Here is a 21,285-nt window from a genome sequence, read left to right as displayed (position 1 = left end):
ATTATAAATATTACTGTACTACACTTTGGTACAACCAAAAAAGAAACCTTCAAAGAAAATATTTAATGTTTCCTAAGTCAAATAATAGTCATAAACAATAGGAAAAGAAATTAACCACATGGGGGGGTTTATATCTGTAAAAAATAAAACAACTACTTGGCTGCATTGCACATAGGCAATAAAATTAGATTCATTCAGATCCCTTTTAATGTAAGCCTCGTTTCAGGCTGTAAGCAACAAATGTCCACTGTGCTTTACAAAGGACGACGACTAGAAAAATCAATGCAAACAAGTATCCCTTTCTTTTCTGATTTACCATTTATCATGAGAGATGACAAACAATGAAGTCTCCTCTGAGTCTGAGCGTAGTTGTATTAGCATTTTGCTAGTACCGTACCAGGCAGTATACAAAAACAGCCATCGTGTGTGACACCTCCGACACCTACAGGTAGCTGTTTTAGGGGCACATCCTGGTTTGTGGTGAAACAGGTTTAACTCAGCCAGCCTCTTGTACCTGCTCAGGTTATCATCTCAGTAACTCCAAGGTTGGGCTGTCTTGTTCCTATTGCTGACTGGACTGACTGCTCCACCATCCATAAACAGAAGGCATAAAGGTGATTACAAACATAAGAAAGTAGTTTTACATATTGTCTTGCAGTCTTTCCATATAGTCCCTAAGTTCCTTGGAATCACCAAGATTCATATCTTGGCATACCCATTTAATATTATCATCACTGTCAAATAGAATTGAGTTGGTGTAGGGGCCTCCATCCTCTGGCAGTATCGTTGTATATGAAGTGAACTTTACTCGCTTCTGCTTTGGTCCAGAAGGATTTATAGGTTCACTTTTAACTTCTTTTTCACAAAGGTACTCAGAAGATCTGAGGATATGATTATGAAGAGTCTTCTGAGAGCTCCCATTAAGGAGAAAGTTGCTTTCTTCAAACTGCATTCCTCTGTCAATCATGGTAGTGCACTCCTCTGATGGGAGCGAAATGTCAACTGTGTTTTCCAGCAGTTCAACCTCATTTCCAAGCCAGACCCAATCATGGGAATGGGGGATATTGCCTTGCTCACTTACAGCAAACCTTTTATGCCTGTACTTCCAAGCAAATGCCACGCAGTTAATCAAGAAGACCAAGATTGCTAAGCAGAAAACACAGAGCAGGGCATACATGCCGATCTCCAAATCCGTTAATCCTCTTGAATTCAATGTGAGATCACTGGGGTTGTTTTCTCCTGGTATTTCTACTTGCACAGGGAAACCTGTGAAGGCAGTTGGGTTATTCTGGAGACCATCCTCCAGGGACTCCTGATCAATGGGATATACGAAAGTTGTGCTTTTGTTTGCATTGTCCTCATGACTGGACATGTCCTCGTGGTTTTTGAACCACTCTTGTACTGTCCTCTCTTGTTCTGCAGGTTTCTCTATAGAATTGCTTGCATGGCTTTTAAAATCTCTATCCATATCATCAATGTCATTAGTGCTTCCTTTTCGGTCTGAATCTTTTTGACCAAACTTCACTTTGACGCTTCCTTTCCCAACAGCCAGAATGCTCTTCCGCTTGGTCTTCTGGCATGGCTCACTGATGACCATTTCAATTTTAATCAGAGGTCCCTGCCCATCCCCTTCCGCCACCACCACAGGCCATCTGGACTGAAGGTTTTGGTGTGCAGACACTACCATCTCATCCAGTGAGGTGACGGTGATCGAGAAGTCCTTGGAGTCATAGATATCTAATGGCGTCACTGACCCATCGCTGAACAGAATCCACGCACTGACTATGGCTTCCTGCAGGGAGAAAGAAAAACATGTGGGAAAGGTAAGAGACAGGTATGAGAGCACAGACCAGGCACTCAGGTGATGAGTTTGACACTGGCAAAATAATTACACAGTTTAACTTTGGGTTTGGGTGTTGGCTGGGGTTTTTTTTGTCAAAAAGAAAATCAAAATGTCTGCTTTGCTCCTCGTTTTCTTCTTGCAGATTTGTGTTCTCTGGACCACTTGCTCAGGCTTTTCTCTCATCTTCAGGAACTATCAAAGACAGTCAGCTAAATTTAATGAAGGGTGCTGACAAAATTGTAGGGTTTTTTCAGTCTGAAGTGAGGAGCCTCTTTTGAATGGTAGAGCCTCATGATAAAAATATTCCAAATAATGAATATTTCCAAGGTCCTGGTTAATTAATTTTATAAAGGATCTGTAATGGGGAATTTCTGTAGTACTGCAGTTCTAATGCCAGTTTTAATACAACATGCAGAGCTGTTATGTGTTGGGACTGGTGTTCCCATTCAGCCCACTGAAACAATTTACGTTAAGAACACATCTTTGTGCCGTATCCTGAATTTTCTGTCATGCTTTTAAATATAGAAGATTACATGAAATACACAAAAGTGATTGTAGCCTTTTCTGGGAACTACAGAAACACTCACAAAAATATCATTTGTAAGGATGTTTTGACCAGAACAAGTCTTCTTACTGCAAACTGCCAGTGTTAAAAAGATAGTTACACTTCCTATAGTGATCTAGAGTCTCAATTCTATGATAAATACAACAAAAAAGATACATATAAATTAATTTTAGATACTATTTTGGATCATACCTGTTTCGGAGTATGAAGGATATCATATGCAGAGGTGGTAGAAACGATAGCTCTCTTGCTTCCTTTGCTGATTTGTAAGGAGATGGACAAGCCTGAGACTAGTTGTACTCCTAGATCTGTAATGGTTACACGGTCATCTAGAACGATCACTGTCTTCTCTGCCAGGATGGAATCGGAAAGAGGTGACAGAACCTTGAAAGAGAAAGCAAATGTCTTGCATGAAACACCAACTAACTGCTTTAAAACAACATTAGACTCTAATTGGCCCAGTACTTTGTATTCATCTTGGGGTTGTCACATCCATGTATAAGCTGTAATTGATGTTTCCCCCAAGACTTTGCACTTATTTGCTGCTAAATTACTTTAGTTACAAAAATAATCTAATAAAACAACCAATTGCTTCAAAATTGCAGCTTCACCTCTACAATGGAGTACAGATTAAATGGATTTGTTTTGGGAAAGTCATTTTTGTGTGGGCTATAAAGCTCCCTGTGCATGCAGTTTAGCATGAGGCATAGTGTAAGACACTGATTAACGCTGAAACTCAGTAAGGGTATAAGTAAGCGTACAAAGCCTGGCTGATAGGAACTTGGCCTGATGCCTTTGTAGGGACAGAGGACCTGAATTAAATGAAAGAGAACTTCGAAAATCCCACTGGGTGCCCGTCTGCATTTTTCAAAGCCAAAATAGTCCCATCAGTTGTTCTAAGACCTTGTTTCTAACAAGCTCAGAAAGAAACAGCCATCTTTCTAGTGATGCCAGAAACAGCTGGTTCAGGCCCAAAATATTTGAGATGTAATTTGTCTAAACATGAGAAATCCCCAGCACAGCTCCCTGCATCGGAGCTTGCTGCCTGCTGCTCTCTTGTAGTCACTGGAGTGAAAGATGCTTTTTAAGAGGGCAGAAATCCCTTGACCTCGCTGTGATGTTTGTTTCAGGCTGAAAGGAGCTGAGCTCTAGAAGTACCTGTTCCTTTGTGCTGACTACAAAGGATGCCTAGTGTGACTGGAACAATATGGATGTTTGCAGTTAAGAGCTTGTATTCCTTTATTTTGCTTAAGAAATATGTACGAAGTTAGACAGAGACAGGCAGTGATCATGAACACTGACAGATTTCTGATGGTTATTTTTGTGTCCATTTGGTGAACATAATGGGACTAATTTTTCACAGATGTTTAAGCATATAAAGATGTACGTAGATCTTTGGTAAAACTTCCCAACAGTTAAGTTCACAAGGTCCCACTTAATTTAAAAGGAGTTAGGTATGTGCAGCATGTAACCCACTTCAGTGTTCAGAACATCTCACTGTGTTGTCACATGAACGTGGATAAATTCCATCAGGAGTTTCACCTAAAGGTATTTTAAGGAAGTTATGAAAACCCCTTCAAACTTCCTTTTATGTTCAGCATGTACATTTTTTTTCAGCTTTTTTTTTCAGAGAACAGTTAGTTTTCTAAGCTGTCTATTGTGTGTGTGCACCCAGAACTCCCTCTATGGAAGCTGCAGAGACATCGTGGGCTGTACCTGGACTGTGGTGATGCCATGCTCACGACCAACCAGAACTCGGCCATCCTGAAGCTTAGCAATCTTGGGTTCTTCTACCTTCATGAAATCAGCCACGAGGTCAGTGATGTCAAACTGCCACTCAGAGCCCAGCATGTAGGTCAAGTGGCCTCCAAACTCAGAGGATTCAGCTACAAACTGTGTGAGGACTCGCACCATGGCATGCTGATACTGGAGGGTACAACCTTTTCCTTTTTTCTCATCATCCTCTTCATCCTCACTGTCACGGGTAGGCCTGTAAATAGATCCAGGTTTGTTATCTGCATTGCCATGATCTCCCTACAACACTGCAGCACTTCAGCTGCATGGTATTTTCAGTTAGATTAACGTTGTTATCATCTGCTGCTGTGTGAGAAAGAGGAAACCAGAATTTGGATGGGTAGGTTACTATATCTGGGTGGGATGCTTCTGCAGCTTTTCTGTGCTGTACAATTTTAAAAGCTACTGTCACTTCCGTTAGTGAATTCCCTGTTTGAGTGGGACCTCCCAGCAACTTGAAAATATGTCTGCTATTGCTGACATTTCAGTGGCACCACTGCTTGTTCACTGTGTCTGCAAGCAGCAGCCAAATCCTGTACAGGGCTAAGGAAAGCAACCTGAAGTGTTTATGAGAGGGCAGTTTGGGAACAAAACCCTGTGGCAGCTCAGCAGGGATGGGAGAAGATGTTTTAACATCCTTTCCTCCACCTTTGCCCATAACATTTGTACCATTTTCCTCCTCTCTTCAAAATTATTGTAACACACTGAGGATTCCCTGCTTTAGGTAATGCCACCACGCTTTATCCCGTATGTGTAGCTCATAGGTTCATTAAGCTGTCTGCATCTCAGAAATGCACTATTAAATCTCATACAGGTCATGCAAGTGTCTGGTATATTTAGTCAGGTAATGACCACAGGGGGCTTCCACTCAGGACATGAGTTACTCAGATTACACCATGCAGACTGCTGAGGCTACCACTCACCCCACAGAAACAACAGCAGCATCAGACACTAATGTTTTCTAACTATCCATCCCCCCTGCAAAATACAACCCCTGACAGCATAACAGCTTCCCATAAACCTTCCTCTATACGGCAGCCCAGTGATTTGTACCTGACAGCTGTGCTGTCACACCTCACAGAGCTTTGTCTGGTTTCAAACCCCGTTTCCCATCAATTCTTTTCCTGTGTGGTGGTGTTTATTCCTTGGGACAAACACACGGATTCTCTCTCAAGTCAGGTATTAAGCACCAGGTGGTCACGCTTTTACTCATTATGCCCCCATGCTGTGGAATTCATTGCTCAGAAATAATTTGCCTTCCTCTTTTACTTATTTATTGAGCCTGAAGCCACCTCTATAGCAAGGGTGAAACACTCAGGGTAAGCCTCTTATTTTTCACAGTATTTTGGGGAACTAGTTTTGTGTTTATTGTATCCCTTTATCTTCTCCTTTGAAATACGAGCTATGAAAAACTATTATAAAACAGAATTGCTTGTGTTATAAATTGTTTTATGACAAAGTTGGCAAACAGTCAGCTGAAAACATATCTAAGAAAAGCCCTTGTTCTCTTCAAAATGATCGAAAGTCCTGGTGTTACAGAATCTAATACACTAGAAATGCATTTTCAGTGCACCACTTGGTAGCTGAATATGTAATATATATGTGGCCTAAAGTAAATGGTATGAGGTACAGCTTTTTTGGGTTTGTGTGTGCAGAACAACAGTGCCCATCATTAGTCACTGAAACATCACTGAATAATCACTGAATGAATAAGAAAACAGCAGGATCCTAAAATGGGATTTATTACACAAAAATTAGTCTTGCAGAATTAGACTAGCTGGATGTTTTGGGAAAATTCAGTTGTTTTCTCCTTCCCTAGACAAGTGTCAATCTGGACCATGAACTGAACCAGCCAGGCAGCAAAACAGATGAGGGGAATATCCCAGAAGCGACTATTCACAGAGCGTACCTGGCCCATGCCTACTTAGATTGCTTTTGGCTTGTAATGCTTATAAAGAGTTCATGAACTCCTTAACATTCCCACTTCCAGTTCCTGTATGCTGACCCGCTTCAGCTCATCTAAACTATAACCTAGCTCGGAATAACCACAGACTTTGGGAAAACCAAGTTTAGCTCCAAGATTTGGGGATTTAACTCTTTCTTTAGTGATACAGACAGTAACTTAGTACCTGTGCGAATCGTAGAAAAATGCAGAGAAGCTGTTCAGGTAAGAAGTACTTCACGGGATTTGGGGAAAAGAGCCACAGAACCAGTAGGAACCAGTCTTCTCATGGGAAAAGAGACACAGAACCAGTGTTCTGTGGCTTGAAGAAAAATACACGTTTGGCATTCACACTGACTTAATTTTTTTTACACAACTCCCTTTTCTGTTTCAGTTACGTAACCAGATGTGTTACGCAGATCCAATGTGTTACTGTAACTCTCATTTATTCCTGTGCTTACTTGTTTCTACTTTCACTGTTTCAGCTTTTAGACTGCTGGAGTGTTCAAGAGGAAATAGAGCAACTTTGAGGGAAAGAATTGTTCAGCCCCAGTCCCGTACAGCTCATAAATGTGGACTGTGGGAAGAATGACCAGAGGTGAGGAATGCTGTATAATGGCTTCTGCCTGTATTAGCAGGCTGAAGACTGTGGGCAGCCAGTACTACCAACCACAAAAAGATGATTCCAGTCCAACTCTTTCCTGGTGTTACCTCTCACAGACAAAGGTAAGGGCTCCATTTCATTGCAAAAACATTTATAATTGTTTGTATCTGCACACTCATCCTTAGAAATACGTGGTTTCAATTGCATGCTACTGTGGAACAGCAGACAAGCATCCCAAAACCATGGAATGGGCAAGGCACTTTCTGACACCAGTGCAAAGTGAAGAGGGAGCCGTTTGAATTTCCAGTACAAGCTTTGCAAGTCTTCATCACCAGGTACCAGCTCCAATTTTTGCTTTATTTAAACAAATGATATCGATTTCTACTTCAAAGCCACAAATCCTGATTCAGTAATCAGAGCACTTCAGTGTTTTGTTTCCATGGGCGCAACAAAATGTTTTGAGATCCACTGAATTGCGTAATTCCTTAAACTCGTTACAGTGTTTTCAGTAGGCCTAAAATCCTTCATGAAGCAGTGAGCTCGTTTTCTTTTTAAGAGATGTCTTCATGAATATAAGCTCTTGCTGCATACTGTGCTTTTCACCCCCTTGGTCACCTCTAAGGTTAGCTCTGGATATCTCTCAGAATCCTTCTTACCCTATTTCTTCCTGTTTGGAAAACTTGCTTGGAAGATTTTTTGCTTTTCTTTAGTGAACCTGTATTGCCAGAATTACATGTAATTTACGTTTCACACAGCAAGCCTTTGCCAGAGAGCTGAATTACAACAGCAGCCCTGTTACAAGGGTGCCTGCTAGCACTGATCTAATCAGTGGTCTGTCAGCTTTACATTATAGACACTGTTGTGAGCAGTTTAAGTAAGTATGTCTCTTTTAATTTGCACCACTCTCAAACCAGGCATCACGTTCTTGGGCCAGGTGCCAGTTTTCTGTTACAAAAAAACCCTAAAGAAATCACTTTTGCTGGGTTTGAATTTAAATACTCATTAAAGAGTCATGTATTTAAAAAACAATTGCAACACTTCTAATTGGGGGGGAAGTAATTTTTGACACAGAATACAAGCCATGGAAGTTAATTTAGTGGAAGCTACAGGAATAAGTTGCAGATAGCTCCAGCCACAGTTCAAGAAGAAACACAGTTTGGTGCCTTCACATGCCTTGAAAATACAGTCTGCCTATTTACAAACATTTCTGTAGCTTTATCTCCATAGGACATTAAAGTCAGTTAACTAAAGGAGGGAATTTACAGTGTGTTCAAGCGTTGTGTGGAGGTTGTTAATCATACTTGGAATGGTTTGAATCTGGTTTCACTTAATTCACCTTCAAGTATGGCTTCATTTGTGAGTGGCAGCACCCACACAGAGGTTTCCATGAAGCAGTTTTGGTTTTTCCTGCATTTAACTTAGGCTAACTTCCCTGCTTTGTCTCTAGTACTAGACAGGACCAAAACAGAGCTACCACCTAATTAACCATTAGTCCAACAGGCTGCCTTTCATAAGCAATACCACATCTCCCTTAACTCTGTTCTGAAGGTTTCAAGGGCTGATGCTACTCTGAGTTGCCATGACCCAGTAATGGCTTTACCAGCTTTGTTCAGTAAGGCCAGGTGCTGGTAAAAGGCCAGTAGACTGTGTGCCAGATAGTGAACATGTGCTGAAGTGACACTGTGTGGTGGCTGCCCCCCGGGAGCCTCGTGACAACAAACTGCTATCCCAGTTGCAAATATTTACTTAAATTTCCAGCTTGTTCTGTGAGCCTTTAGCCATGCAATTCCTATTAATGCAAGTGGAAGCCGCTCACCCATGTAAATGTATGTGCATACAGCTGCTAGTGCAGGAACTTCAAGAAGAAGGTAATTATTTTGCAGATACATGAGGAATCAAAATAAATGTCCTTGTTAGACTAGCAAAGTCTCTTCTACACTCTCATATTTGACTTCTTTGACTTCCATTTATATCTACACCTTTTGTTTGCTGAGGCTGTGGGCTGCTGGGTAGCCCATTGCAGGAGCAGGGTTTCTGTTATCCCAAGCTAGCTCATGGACCACATTCCATATGCATTAGTCATGAGCTCATCCATGAACTGACTTCTACCTGGCAAGGGAGGCCCTTCACATCTGCAGTAGCACACACGCACCACCATAGATCAGGTTCTCTTCTGGGCAATAAACAAAGGTTTGTCACATATTTACAGACTGATATGCTAAACTGTATTACTGCTCTTACATAGAGGAGACTGCTTTTGTCCCAATTTCCTAGTTTTGCTCTTTCTATTCCTCCAGGAAGTTCCTGCTCTTACAGCAGTTCAGACCAGGTGAGAATCCACAGAGTTCAAACTGAGCTGGGCATGGGGCATTTGTAAAACTTGGAAAAACCCTTTTGCATTGCTTTATGGAAATTACTCAAGAAGTCAGGTAAGCCAACATGTCTGTAATCACATGTATTTTACAGTTACAGACATGGCAGGGTTTATAGGGAGAAGCAATACAGTTTATTAGATCAACAAACATCATTGGAAAGAACAGATGTGATCTGAGGCATACAAACACTTTTCAGGACTGAAATAGAAGCTGTTATATTCAGATGAAGAACAGCCATGCTGGGACAGCAGTTTCACAAGCATTTCTTTTGTTGACACCACCAATAAAAACATTTACAAGATTATTGTAAACCCAGTTATATTTTGCCATCTGGCTCAGCCCCTGTGACAACTGAACCAGCACAGCCACACTGAGCATGTGGGAAGGAGGTACTGGGGGAACCAGAGGAAATAGAGCCATGTTCAGAGGTTGGGGAAGTGTCTGCACTATCCCTCTAAGAAATGCTCAAAAATATGTTACCTTCTGTATATGGCTCTACATGAAAGTGAAGTTGAAGCAGTACAATGCTATGGCAACCACACCTGCTGGGAAATGCTTGCATCTGGGGGTTTAAAAAAGGTTAAGGCCTTCTCCTCTCTTTCAGACCTGTCCTCAGGTATCACACAAGACAACGTTCTCACTGTTCAGCACTAACACTGTATGACACACACTGGGCAGGCATGTGAAGAACTACGGGCTGAACCACTGCTCAGAGTGAGTGAGTGTGGCCTTCTGGCTGCATCGCTGAATGAGGATTCAGGAAAAATTAATTTAAGAGAAAAATAAAAGATTGGAAAAAAGAAGAAGAAAACCCACTAAATCTCAGGTAAGACCCATCCAAATCTGGAAATAAAGGAAATGTAAAAACCTTCAGTACAAAGCAAATGTCAGAGTGAGCACAACTAATGCCAGTCCTACACTACCTATGGAGTTAGAGTAACTCCCCAAAGTTTAAAAAAAATCCACGTGAATGTTCCATAAACCAAGAGATAATTTATTTCTAGTTGAAACCTTTCCCATTCCTACGGGCCTGGACTGTTGACCCACAGTGTCATAACCACCCCCCAGCTGCCATTGTGAGACGGGGGGTGAGACAGGGACCACCCTTTCTCTTCCACCCTCCAGGGAAAGGCTTGCTGAAGATGTGCCAGCAGCTCTGATGCAATCTGAGCAGCAGCAAACCCACCCCACTTGCCAGCTTGCAAACAGAGCAGACTCTCAGACCATTATCTTTATTTCAGCTGGCCAAATAAATCAGAACTAGACACCGGGGGGTAAATTTCTAGTACTGCATGTAATAGGTTTAAAGTCAGAATGTCCACGACTTAAGCACAGCTGAATGTCTAACTCACTGAGCTTGCTGCTCAAAGTTTACTCCTGTAATAAATGGCAGCAGCCTAATCCTGCAGTTATTTGCTCAGCAAAATCCCCACTGGTTTTAGTAGGAGCAGTGCCTAAGGGAGTGTTACAGTGCTGGGGCAGGTTACAAGCAGAAGGTAAGTTAAGTGAAACTTTAAGCAGGCAGCATACGTTCATTCCTCACCCAGCACATCTCTCCCTGCCCCATGTGGCAACTTTGCCTTTATCATGGAAGCAAACCCACAAATTTCTCTTGTGCCAGATCCTCATCACTGATTCTGTCACTGCCAGAAGAAATGTCCCCCATAGCCCAAGGTAAGTCAGTCCCCTTCTTTGCAGCTCATTATCTAAACGTCCTGTAAATTCCGTCCTATTACCCATAATTTTATGCCCTCATAAAGTATTAGATAATTCTACTCCACTGCTGCCTGTTTGGGCTCTTTAAGGCTCTTCAATAGCTGAGATGTTCTCCTGGGCAAAGCGAGTGCTTCAGCGAGAACTGCCTCAGTGTTTCGCACTGCACTTACTGCTGCCAGAAATGCTTTTCCACTGTATTATAAATCTGAGCTGGTGTCATGCCTTGTTCTCCAATAGCATTTTTCAACTTAGCCTAAAATCCACCAATATAGCAGTATTACTGGAAGTTCTTAATCTTGCAAATTGTGCAAACGATGGGTATTTTCAGTAGGGAATAATGGGAACAGAGCTTAAAATCCCTGCTTCCGCTACCTCCCCCCTGCCCTTATTTCCCCATCCGCATTTGTCCTGGAAGAATCTGCTCATCACAGTACAGTCTTCAATAGGAACATGAGTGGGTTTTTACCTAATTCAGATGTGCTAAGTGGTGCTTCAGCCAGGTCTGCTGTACACTACAGAGACTGAACAGTCACCCGAAGTTGCAGAATCATAGGATGGTTCAGGAGAAGAGTAGATTATCTAAGTCCAACAGCCCTGGCAGTGCCCAGTGACCTCACTCCTCCTTTCTCCCTATTTCATAGAGCATTGTGGGCAGAACCTTTGAGCACCAGCCCTGCTGAGTATCACACACACACCCCTGATGTTACATACCAGTGGGGGAGGTCCAGGTCCTTGTCCTGAGATTTGCACATCAGAGTTATGATACGATTTCCTGAGATAGTGTGGAATTCCTTAATGCTCCAGGCAAAGCCACTGACTTTTAAACTACATAGATCAGGATAAAATATAGCCTACTGCTACTGCTGTTGGATGTCTTAATGAAGGCCAAGACAGACTGTAAAGCTAATTCTCAACAGGAGAGGTTAGATTTTGAGAAAGACTCTAAAAATGTGTTGTGTTCTAAAACCAGAGGCCCTGGGCACGTATGGGGACGGTGCCAGTGCTGGAAGTGTACCTTTTGTTGGAGGTGACGGGTATCCTCCAGCCTTTGATCTGGCTGAGCTCTGTATCAGAGATCTCGATCTGCAGCGGGAGCCGGGGAACCCAGACCGTCACTTCTAATTGGGTGGTAAAATGCTGGTAAGTGAAGTTAACAATAGTATCCACTTTGCTTTTCATTTCCTTGCCATTAACGAAGATGGAGTCGCAGCTGTCAGAAACCTTAAAAGAAAAAAAAATTAATTAGGAAATGAATAAAAGTTCTTGAGGAAGCCCAAGAACTGATACATCAGTCCAGAGACAACACTGATAATGTGAGCCGTGCGTACTGCAGGCTCAGTTTTCTAATTAGTAGCAAACAGTGATAAATGGACCCCAGGGACACAGTTCTGCTTTCCTCAATGGATACTACTCAAACTACAGAAATAATTTAATGATGTTATATAACCTATGTGAATCTTTTATGCGAGGCAAATTAAACTGTTCATGAATCAAACTCCATGTGCATCAAAGTTTATGTTTACAACTTGCTTAAAGAATCTGGAAAAAATGGGGCCATATGTTAGTAAGAAAAAGACTGACTCAGAACCATAAAACAGAATCTATTCCTTTTTCCTTGAGCGCTGTAACACTGAAAGACAAAGATCCCCTTATGGCTCAGGAGCACAAGTGCAGCACAAACATTCATTTGTAGAAGTTCTCAGTAATGGTTTTTAGCAAAATGTATTTGTAGTTGCTTTGTGTCAGCATTCAAAAACACTGCCAGAACTAGCACATGGGCTCTGAACTACACCTCATCTACTCTCTTGGTCCCAGGGATCCTTTGGCTAAAGATCAAGGTCCTGAGCACAGACCCTGTTTATATAAAGGCCATGATGGACCAACGCCTTTGACCTGCATCCTGAAAAGACAGAACTGCTTCAGGAGGTATGGATTTAAATTGTATTTATGAATGTGTGTGTGTGCACCTTTTCATTTTATGTAAGACATCTAGATTAACGTATAATGTGTTTGTAGATACAGGTACATGTGTACATGCAGCTGTATGTGTATTTGGACCTATATAAAGGTTTGTATTCTGCTTCAAAGTGAGAGAGAGGTGATAGTCTCCAACAGAGTCCATGAACTGTGGTTTTAATCTCTTAAAGCCATGGCTCATGAGATGTAGCTGTGTTACTGAAATGGACTTTGTTCTTGTCAGGACTGTTCTGCGTCGTGTTGTATGATGCATTGAGACTCAGATCTGAAGGGATTCTGGCTAAGCCGGTGATTAAATTCTGGTTTACTGGAGTTACTGAGATAGCTCTTGTAGACTTCAGTGGGGAACACGCTGAATGAGACACAGGTTGGTTTTTGCTCTGCAAATGCCCCTCCCTCAAAGCTTTTCTGTTAACAGGAATTAGGGGTCACTGAGCCAAGAAAAAATACAGAAGCTGTGTAGCAGCCTATTTTTTTTCCCCCAGTGTCAGTCCTCACATCACATATTGACTTTGAAATGTAAGTCTTGTCCTGCTTTTTATCTTGGAATAATGTCATTTCTCTCTTGAGCTCTGTCATGGTATATAGCTGCTAGGTGAACAATACCCGAGTTGTACTATCATCCTGACTGCTCCTGTCAAGCATGGAAGGGGAAACATTTGGAAAACACTGTGCCAGCTGCTCTGTTGGTATATACCCACTGAACATTGACCGTATCGAATGACTGTTGCATGCTCAGTGAGACCACGCAGCCAAACGTTTCAGATTGTCCCTTTGCCAACACCACTGTAGAGCTGATGTCACTCTCCTCTGCTGCTTAGTATTAGGTAATAGCTTTGCTAAAAATACTGTCAAGTGCTTTGAGGTTCTTGTTAGAAAAGCTCGCTGTCCAGTGTCTTTTCCCTCCACGTGCAGTACCCATATATAAAGTAAAAGAGCAGCATTTCCATGTTTGCCATTTCCAAGTCAGCTTCTCGACTCCTAATCAATGTACTGAAACTACAGTCAATTACTTGTTTACAAAGGGACCAAGCCACATGCCCCAGACCACAAGGGATGGGGCAAAGAAAACTACATCACTCTTTTGGAGAGCTGCTCCTGCCACAGAATTTTAATGAATACAGGAATTAAAAAACAATAATAAATAAATCCAGTTATCTGATAAAGAGCTTAAAATGGACTCCAGGCCCTGGAGAACCACACATGAGACGGAGCACACTCAGAACCTTTGTTTCCCCCCTCATAGTGTGTCATAAGTGTCTCTGGAAAGTTTAAGCACATTAAGCAAGCCCATTAATTGAATGAGCAGCTGAGATTCTAAATCATAAAGCCTACACCTAGGGAGTTTTGTGAAAATTAATACAAGACAGAAATAATTAAGGAAACTCAAAGAGGGGGGATAAACATCAAGACTGGATGAGGGGAATAACTAATATCTGACATGGCAGCAGCTAATATTTTAGATTCTCTTCTTGCTGTTTAAAATGTTCTAGTCTTACCAGCAGGCAAGAAAGGTGCTAAATTAGGGAACTGAAAGATGGACTTTAATTGTAGCTGTAAAAACATCAGGCTAGGCTTACAAATTTCATAGATCATATGTCCAGACAGAGCCAGTCATTTGTATACTGACCAAGAGGTAAGTAGAATTCAGGATATATGACTACACTATAGAGGTTCACACAGCAGCCTTGTGTAGAGTTCAGAGCTGGTCTTCCAGAAAATAATCCCATCTTGATGGGACAACTTAAAGAGAGCCATTGTTGTTTCAGTTCTCTAGCTGGAATTTGGGTTTACTCTGCTAGGTACAAGCAAACCAAAGAGTTGAAAGGAAAATCATGAATCCATGATGAAGTATGTGAAACTATGACTACTGTTAACGATTTAGGCTACACTAAAGCTCAACTGAGGAAGCCTCTGTTATCTAGTCAAGGTCATGCTTTGCCTAGAAAGGTTGGGCCAGCTGATCCTTGAGGTCCCTTCCAACCTGGTATTTTATGATTCTATGATCCCTGAACATGTATGGAAAATGCCCAGCACTCTCTTTCACTTGGGATCTACTACAGGCCCAGAACAAAGAATTAGTTTCATCCATGTCTCAGATGAGAGCTGTGGTTTCATGCTGACAGCACTCTGACACCCCTCCAAAGTGAAGAGGGAATGAGAAACACACGTTGAGTTTTGAGGACTCGGTGCCAGCTGTTTTCTCTGGCTAATGGCCTACAGCAAATGTTCCCTTCACTTTCTCCCTTTTTAAGTCTCCTCCATGCTGTTCTAGTCACACTCTGCCTGCCAGAAGTGGCTCGTGATGCTGCTGCAAGGGGAGCTTGTACAAGTTTGGGGAGGGCATGGCTCTTTGCAGCAGCAAGTCCTCAGGTTCACCATGGAGCAAGCTGACACAGCAGGGTGACACGGGCAGAGTTTCACTAGCAGGTAACTTAACACACAGATTTCTTCTGAGCTGCCGCTTTTGAAGAAACGAAGAAGGGAAATGCTGCAAACACAAATCTCTCCTGCAAACACTGCACAGTGAGAGGACACAGGAAAAGCTTAGGCTGCCAGCCTCTCGTCTAAAATGCAGAGAGCAAGCCTGTTTAAAAGAGCCTGTCACCATCCATTGTCAGCTGCCTGACTAAATCAGGAAGTGCTGTTTGAGACAGTTTGCAGCCAGGAGGGCAGGATGGCTGGGATGTGCTCTGGTATGCAGGTCAAGAGAAGAGAGCTGCAATTAACCTTTCCAGGCTCTGGAGCAGGTGGTTGGATCCAATCCCCACAAGTAGTTGTAAAAAGCACAATTGGACCTGTACAGCCTGTCACAGCCTCCTCATTTGAGATTAATCCAGTACAAAAGTAGCTAGCAGTCCAAAAAGTAATTGGGAAAGCATTCAAGAGTCAGGTGGGTGAAGGTTTATACACCCTTTGAGTGAGCAGCTAAAATGGAGGGAATGGGAAGTGACAAGAAAACAAGTAACTACCGCCCTGCTGCGTGGTTCTTCTTTACATGCAGGTTCTATTCCAAAGCTCATACCTTACCCTCAGCTTGCAGGAGACTGAATAAGCACTCACGCTCCTCATGGCTGGTAACTGCTGAGGAGTTTGTTGGTTAAACAAGAGCTTGCTGCTGAATGCCCACTCGGCATCTCTCCACAGAGGAGAGCAAGATGGCTTTGGGAGAGCCCTGCCACACGGGCACCTCCAGCCAGCAGCACCTTCCCAGCACAGGCCTCATCTCCAAGTTCATCTTTTTTCACCTTCAGACATACACTTCTCACTGATACCTACATGAATGGTGTGTATGAACATGTACAATGAATTTTAAAGGAAAAAATGCTACCCAAAGGAATTAACTCTTTTTGTTTAATTAGGTATGAAGCAGCAGTGACCTTAAGTCACCAGATGCAAGAGTGATACCAAGTACAATGCCAAACTGTCCTGTGGCACTTCTCATCTAAGAATTTTTGATCTGCAAAACCTAAAATGATGTTATTTTTACAACCCAGAGGAAACTGAGGCACCGACAGTGTGTATCAGAACTGGGTCTGACACAGAGAGTCTTTTCAGCTGAGAGCTACAGCCATTTGGTTATCTAGTCAGGTCCTCAAATGATTTATATTTGAAGTTCAAATTCACCCTTGAAAAGAGGGCCCTTTTACACTTGCTTTCAGAAGATCCTTCACCAGTAACTCAGCAGAACTGGCCTTTATAAGAGTGTTTTTGCTGAAGTTAAGATCTACTGGCATTTAAAAAGTCTTAAGTTTAACGGGACAGATGTGCAGCCTTTTCAGCCTTGTAACCCTGTTTTGTTTTTTTCCAACAGCAAAACCCAACCTTATTCCAGTCCCTGCCTGAGAAAATGCTGTTGCTGATGTCCAGTGCTCAAGAAGGACCCCAGAACTTGGGCTGGTGGCAGCCACCAAAGTCCTCTGCGAACAGGCCCACCCGGAGTCCTTGTGGAAGAGGAGGCAGGGATGACAGACCAGCAAACTGTGGGCATTTAGAAGAGGTCAGAGGAACAGTGCACAATGAAGGTGTAAGGGATGCAAAGTCTCATTATTGTGGCTGAGGTTTTAAAGAGAACAATTGTAACAAGATTTTAAAGTGAGTGGTGCTTAGAGTAAATGGCTCATTCTCACAATAATCTTAAAACTAATTTTGTGGTATTTCCCAAAGCCTTCTTTTCCTCCTTTTCTGCAGCACTGTTACTAGCATTGTCTTTTTAGCCCATTAGGAAGTACTTGCTGAGCTACCTCAAACCCTTTTTTCTGGTTTCGATAATTTTGTACTTTATTTTTGCTACATGTTTGCTTTAGCAGCACAGTCCGAAATTACTTCCTCAGCCTGAGGAACCTGGCTTAGTGTTGGGCTAACAGCTGGAGAGAAAAAGGATGATTATTCTTCTTCCCTGTCCTCTTGTTTCTCACTCTTCCAAACAGCTAGCTGGCTTCCTGCTCCTGTCCCCTCTGTATTACACGCTCCCTGAAGCCACTGCTGGATCTCTCCTAACCAACAAAGGGATGGAAAGACCAGCCTCATGTCTTGCAACAGATAAACAAAGGGGGTTTCCAAGCCCTTTTCAGCTAAGAAATGCTGGTTTTATTTAAATTCAGAACTATGCCTGGTGGTAGTACAGAAAATGTCAGAGTTCGTGTTTTGGCTGTAATTGTATGTTGTGTTCGTGACAAGTTAATCATTGTAGTGTACAATATTTGCTCATATGCATGTGTCAAGTGATAACATAAAAGTAGAAATTGTCATTACATTTAATTTCCCTTTTAAAGACAAAACTAATTGGCCAAAGCTGAATTACAGTTCTGCCCCAGAACAACATATTGGGCTTGTGTGGCAGAGACAGTGAGGAGAGAGGTACCTCTTGAGAAGGAGACATCACCCTGGCGTCACAGCACAACTTCCACAAACAGGGATCTTTCTATGCAGGTAATTCTGGCAATACTTCTGCTTCCCCCCGCCCCAGCTAATTACATGTGCTCGGGTCTGCAGATATTATCTCCAAGCAATTTAAGGCAAATGGTAGATTAAGAATATGCAGAGCAAAGGATGGCAAACGATGTGATGCTGAAATTGAAACTAATGAATACATAAGTTTTATTCCCTTTTAATTTTAGACACATGCAGAGTAGTCTTGGAAGTATCATTTTTGAAACATTCTTTTCACATTAATTTGTTTTTATTGGCAAACCAGTTCTCCAAGTACTGTTCTCTGGAATAGCTGCTGTGGTTTCAGATCTAAATGTTGGCTATAGGAATCCCTGGAGATATTATTCTAAGGTTGGTTTCCTACATAGAAACAACAGCAAGAGCTTAAGTCAAGTATTCCCCTTCCCATGTGTTCAGTACGTGTTTGCTTTTCATGTTATCAATGAATGACAGTGTTACACAGAAACTGTATACAAACAGTGTGATTCAATGCAGTCCAGTAGCTATACTTACAAATAGGGATATCATTATTCCACACCCCCACCTCTGAAGGCAATCCAGTTGAATATAGAGGATGATCAAGTACCAAAGGCCAAAGTTTCAGAGGCTAGCAGGCAATTCAAAAGGTAGGTAGAGATTTCCAAAACGCCACAAACTAATCCATTGGGAAATCCAGGCCATTCTGAAATTATCATTTTGTAATGGCCATTTTTCCCAGTTTTACTGTCCTAAGGAGCTAAAGTGAGAGATTCAAAACTCACGTCTGGATGTCAGGTTTCTCTCATTAGAGATGCAGAATCTGACAACCACTTGCTTTGAAAGGGAGGAGTTGTGGGAGCCCAAATACTTCAGCACTCAGCCCACCTCACACGTAGCTCAAGACCCCTGAGAACAAGCCCCATTAGCACAATTTGCTGCACAGGACGTTGCAGATAACGTACCTGTTTCTGAAGACTACCTGAAGACTACTTATGGCACTAGTACAGAATACAAACTAATTTATACTCAGATCTGAAATGTAATGACAGGGAATTAGAAATAAGATTGAAAGGAAAACCCTTTGTCCAGGAAAGCACAGGTTAGGAAAACCAGGTAACAGACTGAAGTGCTGTGTGTTTAAGAACCCAGAAGAACATGATGGTGTAAGCAACAGGCTTGTAAAGGAGATGATCAGTTACGCAGATGCACAGAGCTCCACGTGGACAACATGAGACCACTTTAATAGCAGTTCAGCAGCAATTAGCACGATAGTTAGTGGTACCCTATTGTTTTATTGAAGAAGCCTCAGCTCAGTTGCTCTGTAGATGTTACTATTTAACACTACTGATGAGAGAAGCAGGATATTGGGGGAGGAGGGAGATGAGACTACATATAGTTTATAATGATGTGAATAGGTATTTGAAGTTTTAGAGTGTTTTTACCGTTTAACCCCTATTGAAAGGCACTGAACTAGAGGGAAGGACACCATGGAAGACATTAACGTTTTGGTGTAACAATAGAGACAACTGCTGTGGCTTAGAAAAGGTGCAATGATCCATGAATGTTCAATGAGAATTTAAAACCCTGCTGTACTGAATGAAGTGTGCACTATTCAGAAACTGTTGATCTATGCAAAATGATTAAACAACACATGAGCTCGGCCAGGATTGCAGTCCCAGGTGCACAGCAGCTGCTCTCATTCACTCCCCAGCCCGCCGTGCAGGGGCGTTCCTGCTGGAGATGGGGAGTTTGGCGGGTGCACAGGTTGAAAGGGGAGGACCAAAGAAGGTGGCTGCACTTTCAGGCTCCAGCCTGCTGCTCGGCTCAGTATAACCGCTGTGCCTCCGCAGCGCGGTGCAGCTGGGAAGGGCAGATGCTCTGGCGTTTCCTTCTTATTGATTATGTAGTGTAAATACTGAAAGCAATTGGGGGCAGCTAATAGCAGTACATGGTGGCTGCCAAAATGTGCTCTGTGCCACATACCAAGTTCCTTCACTAATCAGATGAGCTTTTAATTGCACGCTTTCTACAGAAATCAAGCTGAGGAATTCTGTCAGAATTAAAAGTTCCTGCTCTCCCCACTGATTTATCATCACCATTTGTGACCAGAATTGTGCCAGTCCCGTTCTTACTCCATGAGTATTTGTTTCTTTTAAGCAGTCTAGTATGCAAGTCAGCATGGCTTCTACTTGCCTTGTCACCATGATGCAGAGCCTCTCCTGGGCTTGCATCCTTCCCGAACAGGCATGTTTATCTCTAGACAGACATCTTCATTCTAACACTGAGATGAAAGATCTCTCACCAGCACAAATTTTAAGTAAGAGACACCTCAGAGAAGCATGTGCTTAAGTATTTGATCTTTAAACTTCTGCAGGTTAGGCATTACCAACACTTGTTAGTTTAAGTAAATATCACCACTTACTCATACTCATAAGCTTGTATCCCAGAAGGGCTTAAGAGCTGTTTATCTGGTGAAACCACAGCATATGGTGCCAGCTCTTTCTTGCACCAATACTAACTGCAAACACTGAACCTGTTCTGTAAAAGCTGTTAATTAGGTGAAGCTAACACATACGTTGGAGCTATAAACTAAGGTGGGGGTTTCTCCCTCTCCTTTTCCCCACTTGAATTACATGAATGGGGTTACAGGCTGACAGAATAATTTACACATCGTCAAGAGGGGAAAATATTCAGGCAGATGTAACATACTTCAGTTCCACTGAAGTTCTTTGTAAGATAACGGGCTTTAAAAGCAATCTTCTGTGTACTAAGTAAACTTAGTGTTCATGATTCATGGCTCTAATCCCTGTGACTGAAATTTAAGATCTAAGGCTCCATGAAATTAAAAGAAACAATTACATGCGTATTCATTCAATTTCACGTACTGAGTATCCTTCAATTTTTCCAAGGAAATTTTAATGGGGAATTAGGGATTTCTAAAGAGTGTGTACTTGGAAAAAAACCAGCTCATCAGTTAAAACCTGTTCTGGTTTTGGCTGAGACAGGGTTAATTTCTTCACAGTAGCTGTTACAGGGCTGTGTTTGGGGTTTGTGCTGGAAACAGTTGATCACACAGGGATGTTTTCCAGCGATTACACAGAGCCAAGGCCTATTCTGCCTCTCTCCCCACCCCACCAGCGAGGAGTCGGGGGGACACAGCCTGGACAGCTGACCCCAACTGACCCCAGGGATGTTCCAGACTGTAGGACATCACGCTCAGCCTGTAAAGCTGAGGAAGAAGGAGAAAGGGGGGGACATTTGGGAGTGATGCTGTCACCATTACGCATGATGGAGCCTTCCTGGAGATGGCTGAACACCTGCCTGCCCATGGGAAGGGGTGCAGCAATTCTTGGTTTGCTTTGCTTGTGTGTGTGTCTTTTGCTTTACATAATAAACTGCCTTTATCTCAAACCATGAGCTTTCTTACACCCTTCTGATTCTCTCCCCCATCCCACCGAGGGGAGTGAGCGAGTGTCTGTGTGGGGCTGGTTAGGGATAAACCACAACAAACAGCTGAATTTAACCAGCTCTCCTGTGCCTGCTGCTTTCCCGGCATTC

General features: G+C 42.5%; 1 protein-coding gene across 1 annotated transcript in view; it reads right to left on the bottom strand.

The window, feature by feature from the left end:
* Window positions 1–640: 640 nt before the first annotated feature.
* The window catches only part of TMEM132B (transmembrane protein 132B), a gene marked incomplete at its 5' end in the record, with an annotated part of 172,392 nt that continues 151,747 nt past the window's right edge, over window positions 641–21,285 (bottom strand). The window contains 4 exons of the mRNA XM_010022816.1: window positions 641–1,792; window positions 2,601–2,792; window positions 4,125–4,398; window positions 11,855–12,060. Coding sequence (XP_010021118.1) covers window positions 641–1,792; window positions 2,601–2,792; window positions 4,125–4,398; window positions 11,855–12,060 — 1,824 coding nt within the window. The remainder of the gene's footprint in view (window positions 1,793–2,600; window positions 2,793–4,124; window positions 4,399–11,854; window positions 12,061–21,285) is intronic.

The sequence above is a fragment of the Nestor notabilis genome, unplaced genomic scaffold (genome assembly GCF_000696875.1).
Source record: "Nestor notabilis isolate BGI_N333 unplaced genomic scaffold, ASM69687v1 scaffold15709, whole genome shotgun sequence".
In the NCBI taxonomy this organism is placed as follows: Eukaryota; Metazoa; Chordata; class Aves; order Psittaciformes; family Psittacidae; genus Nestor; species Nestor notabilis.
Note: the sequence above shows the minus strand (reverse complement) of the source record. Positions and strands in the feature narration are given on the sequence as shown.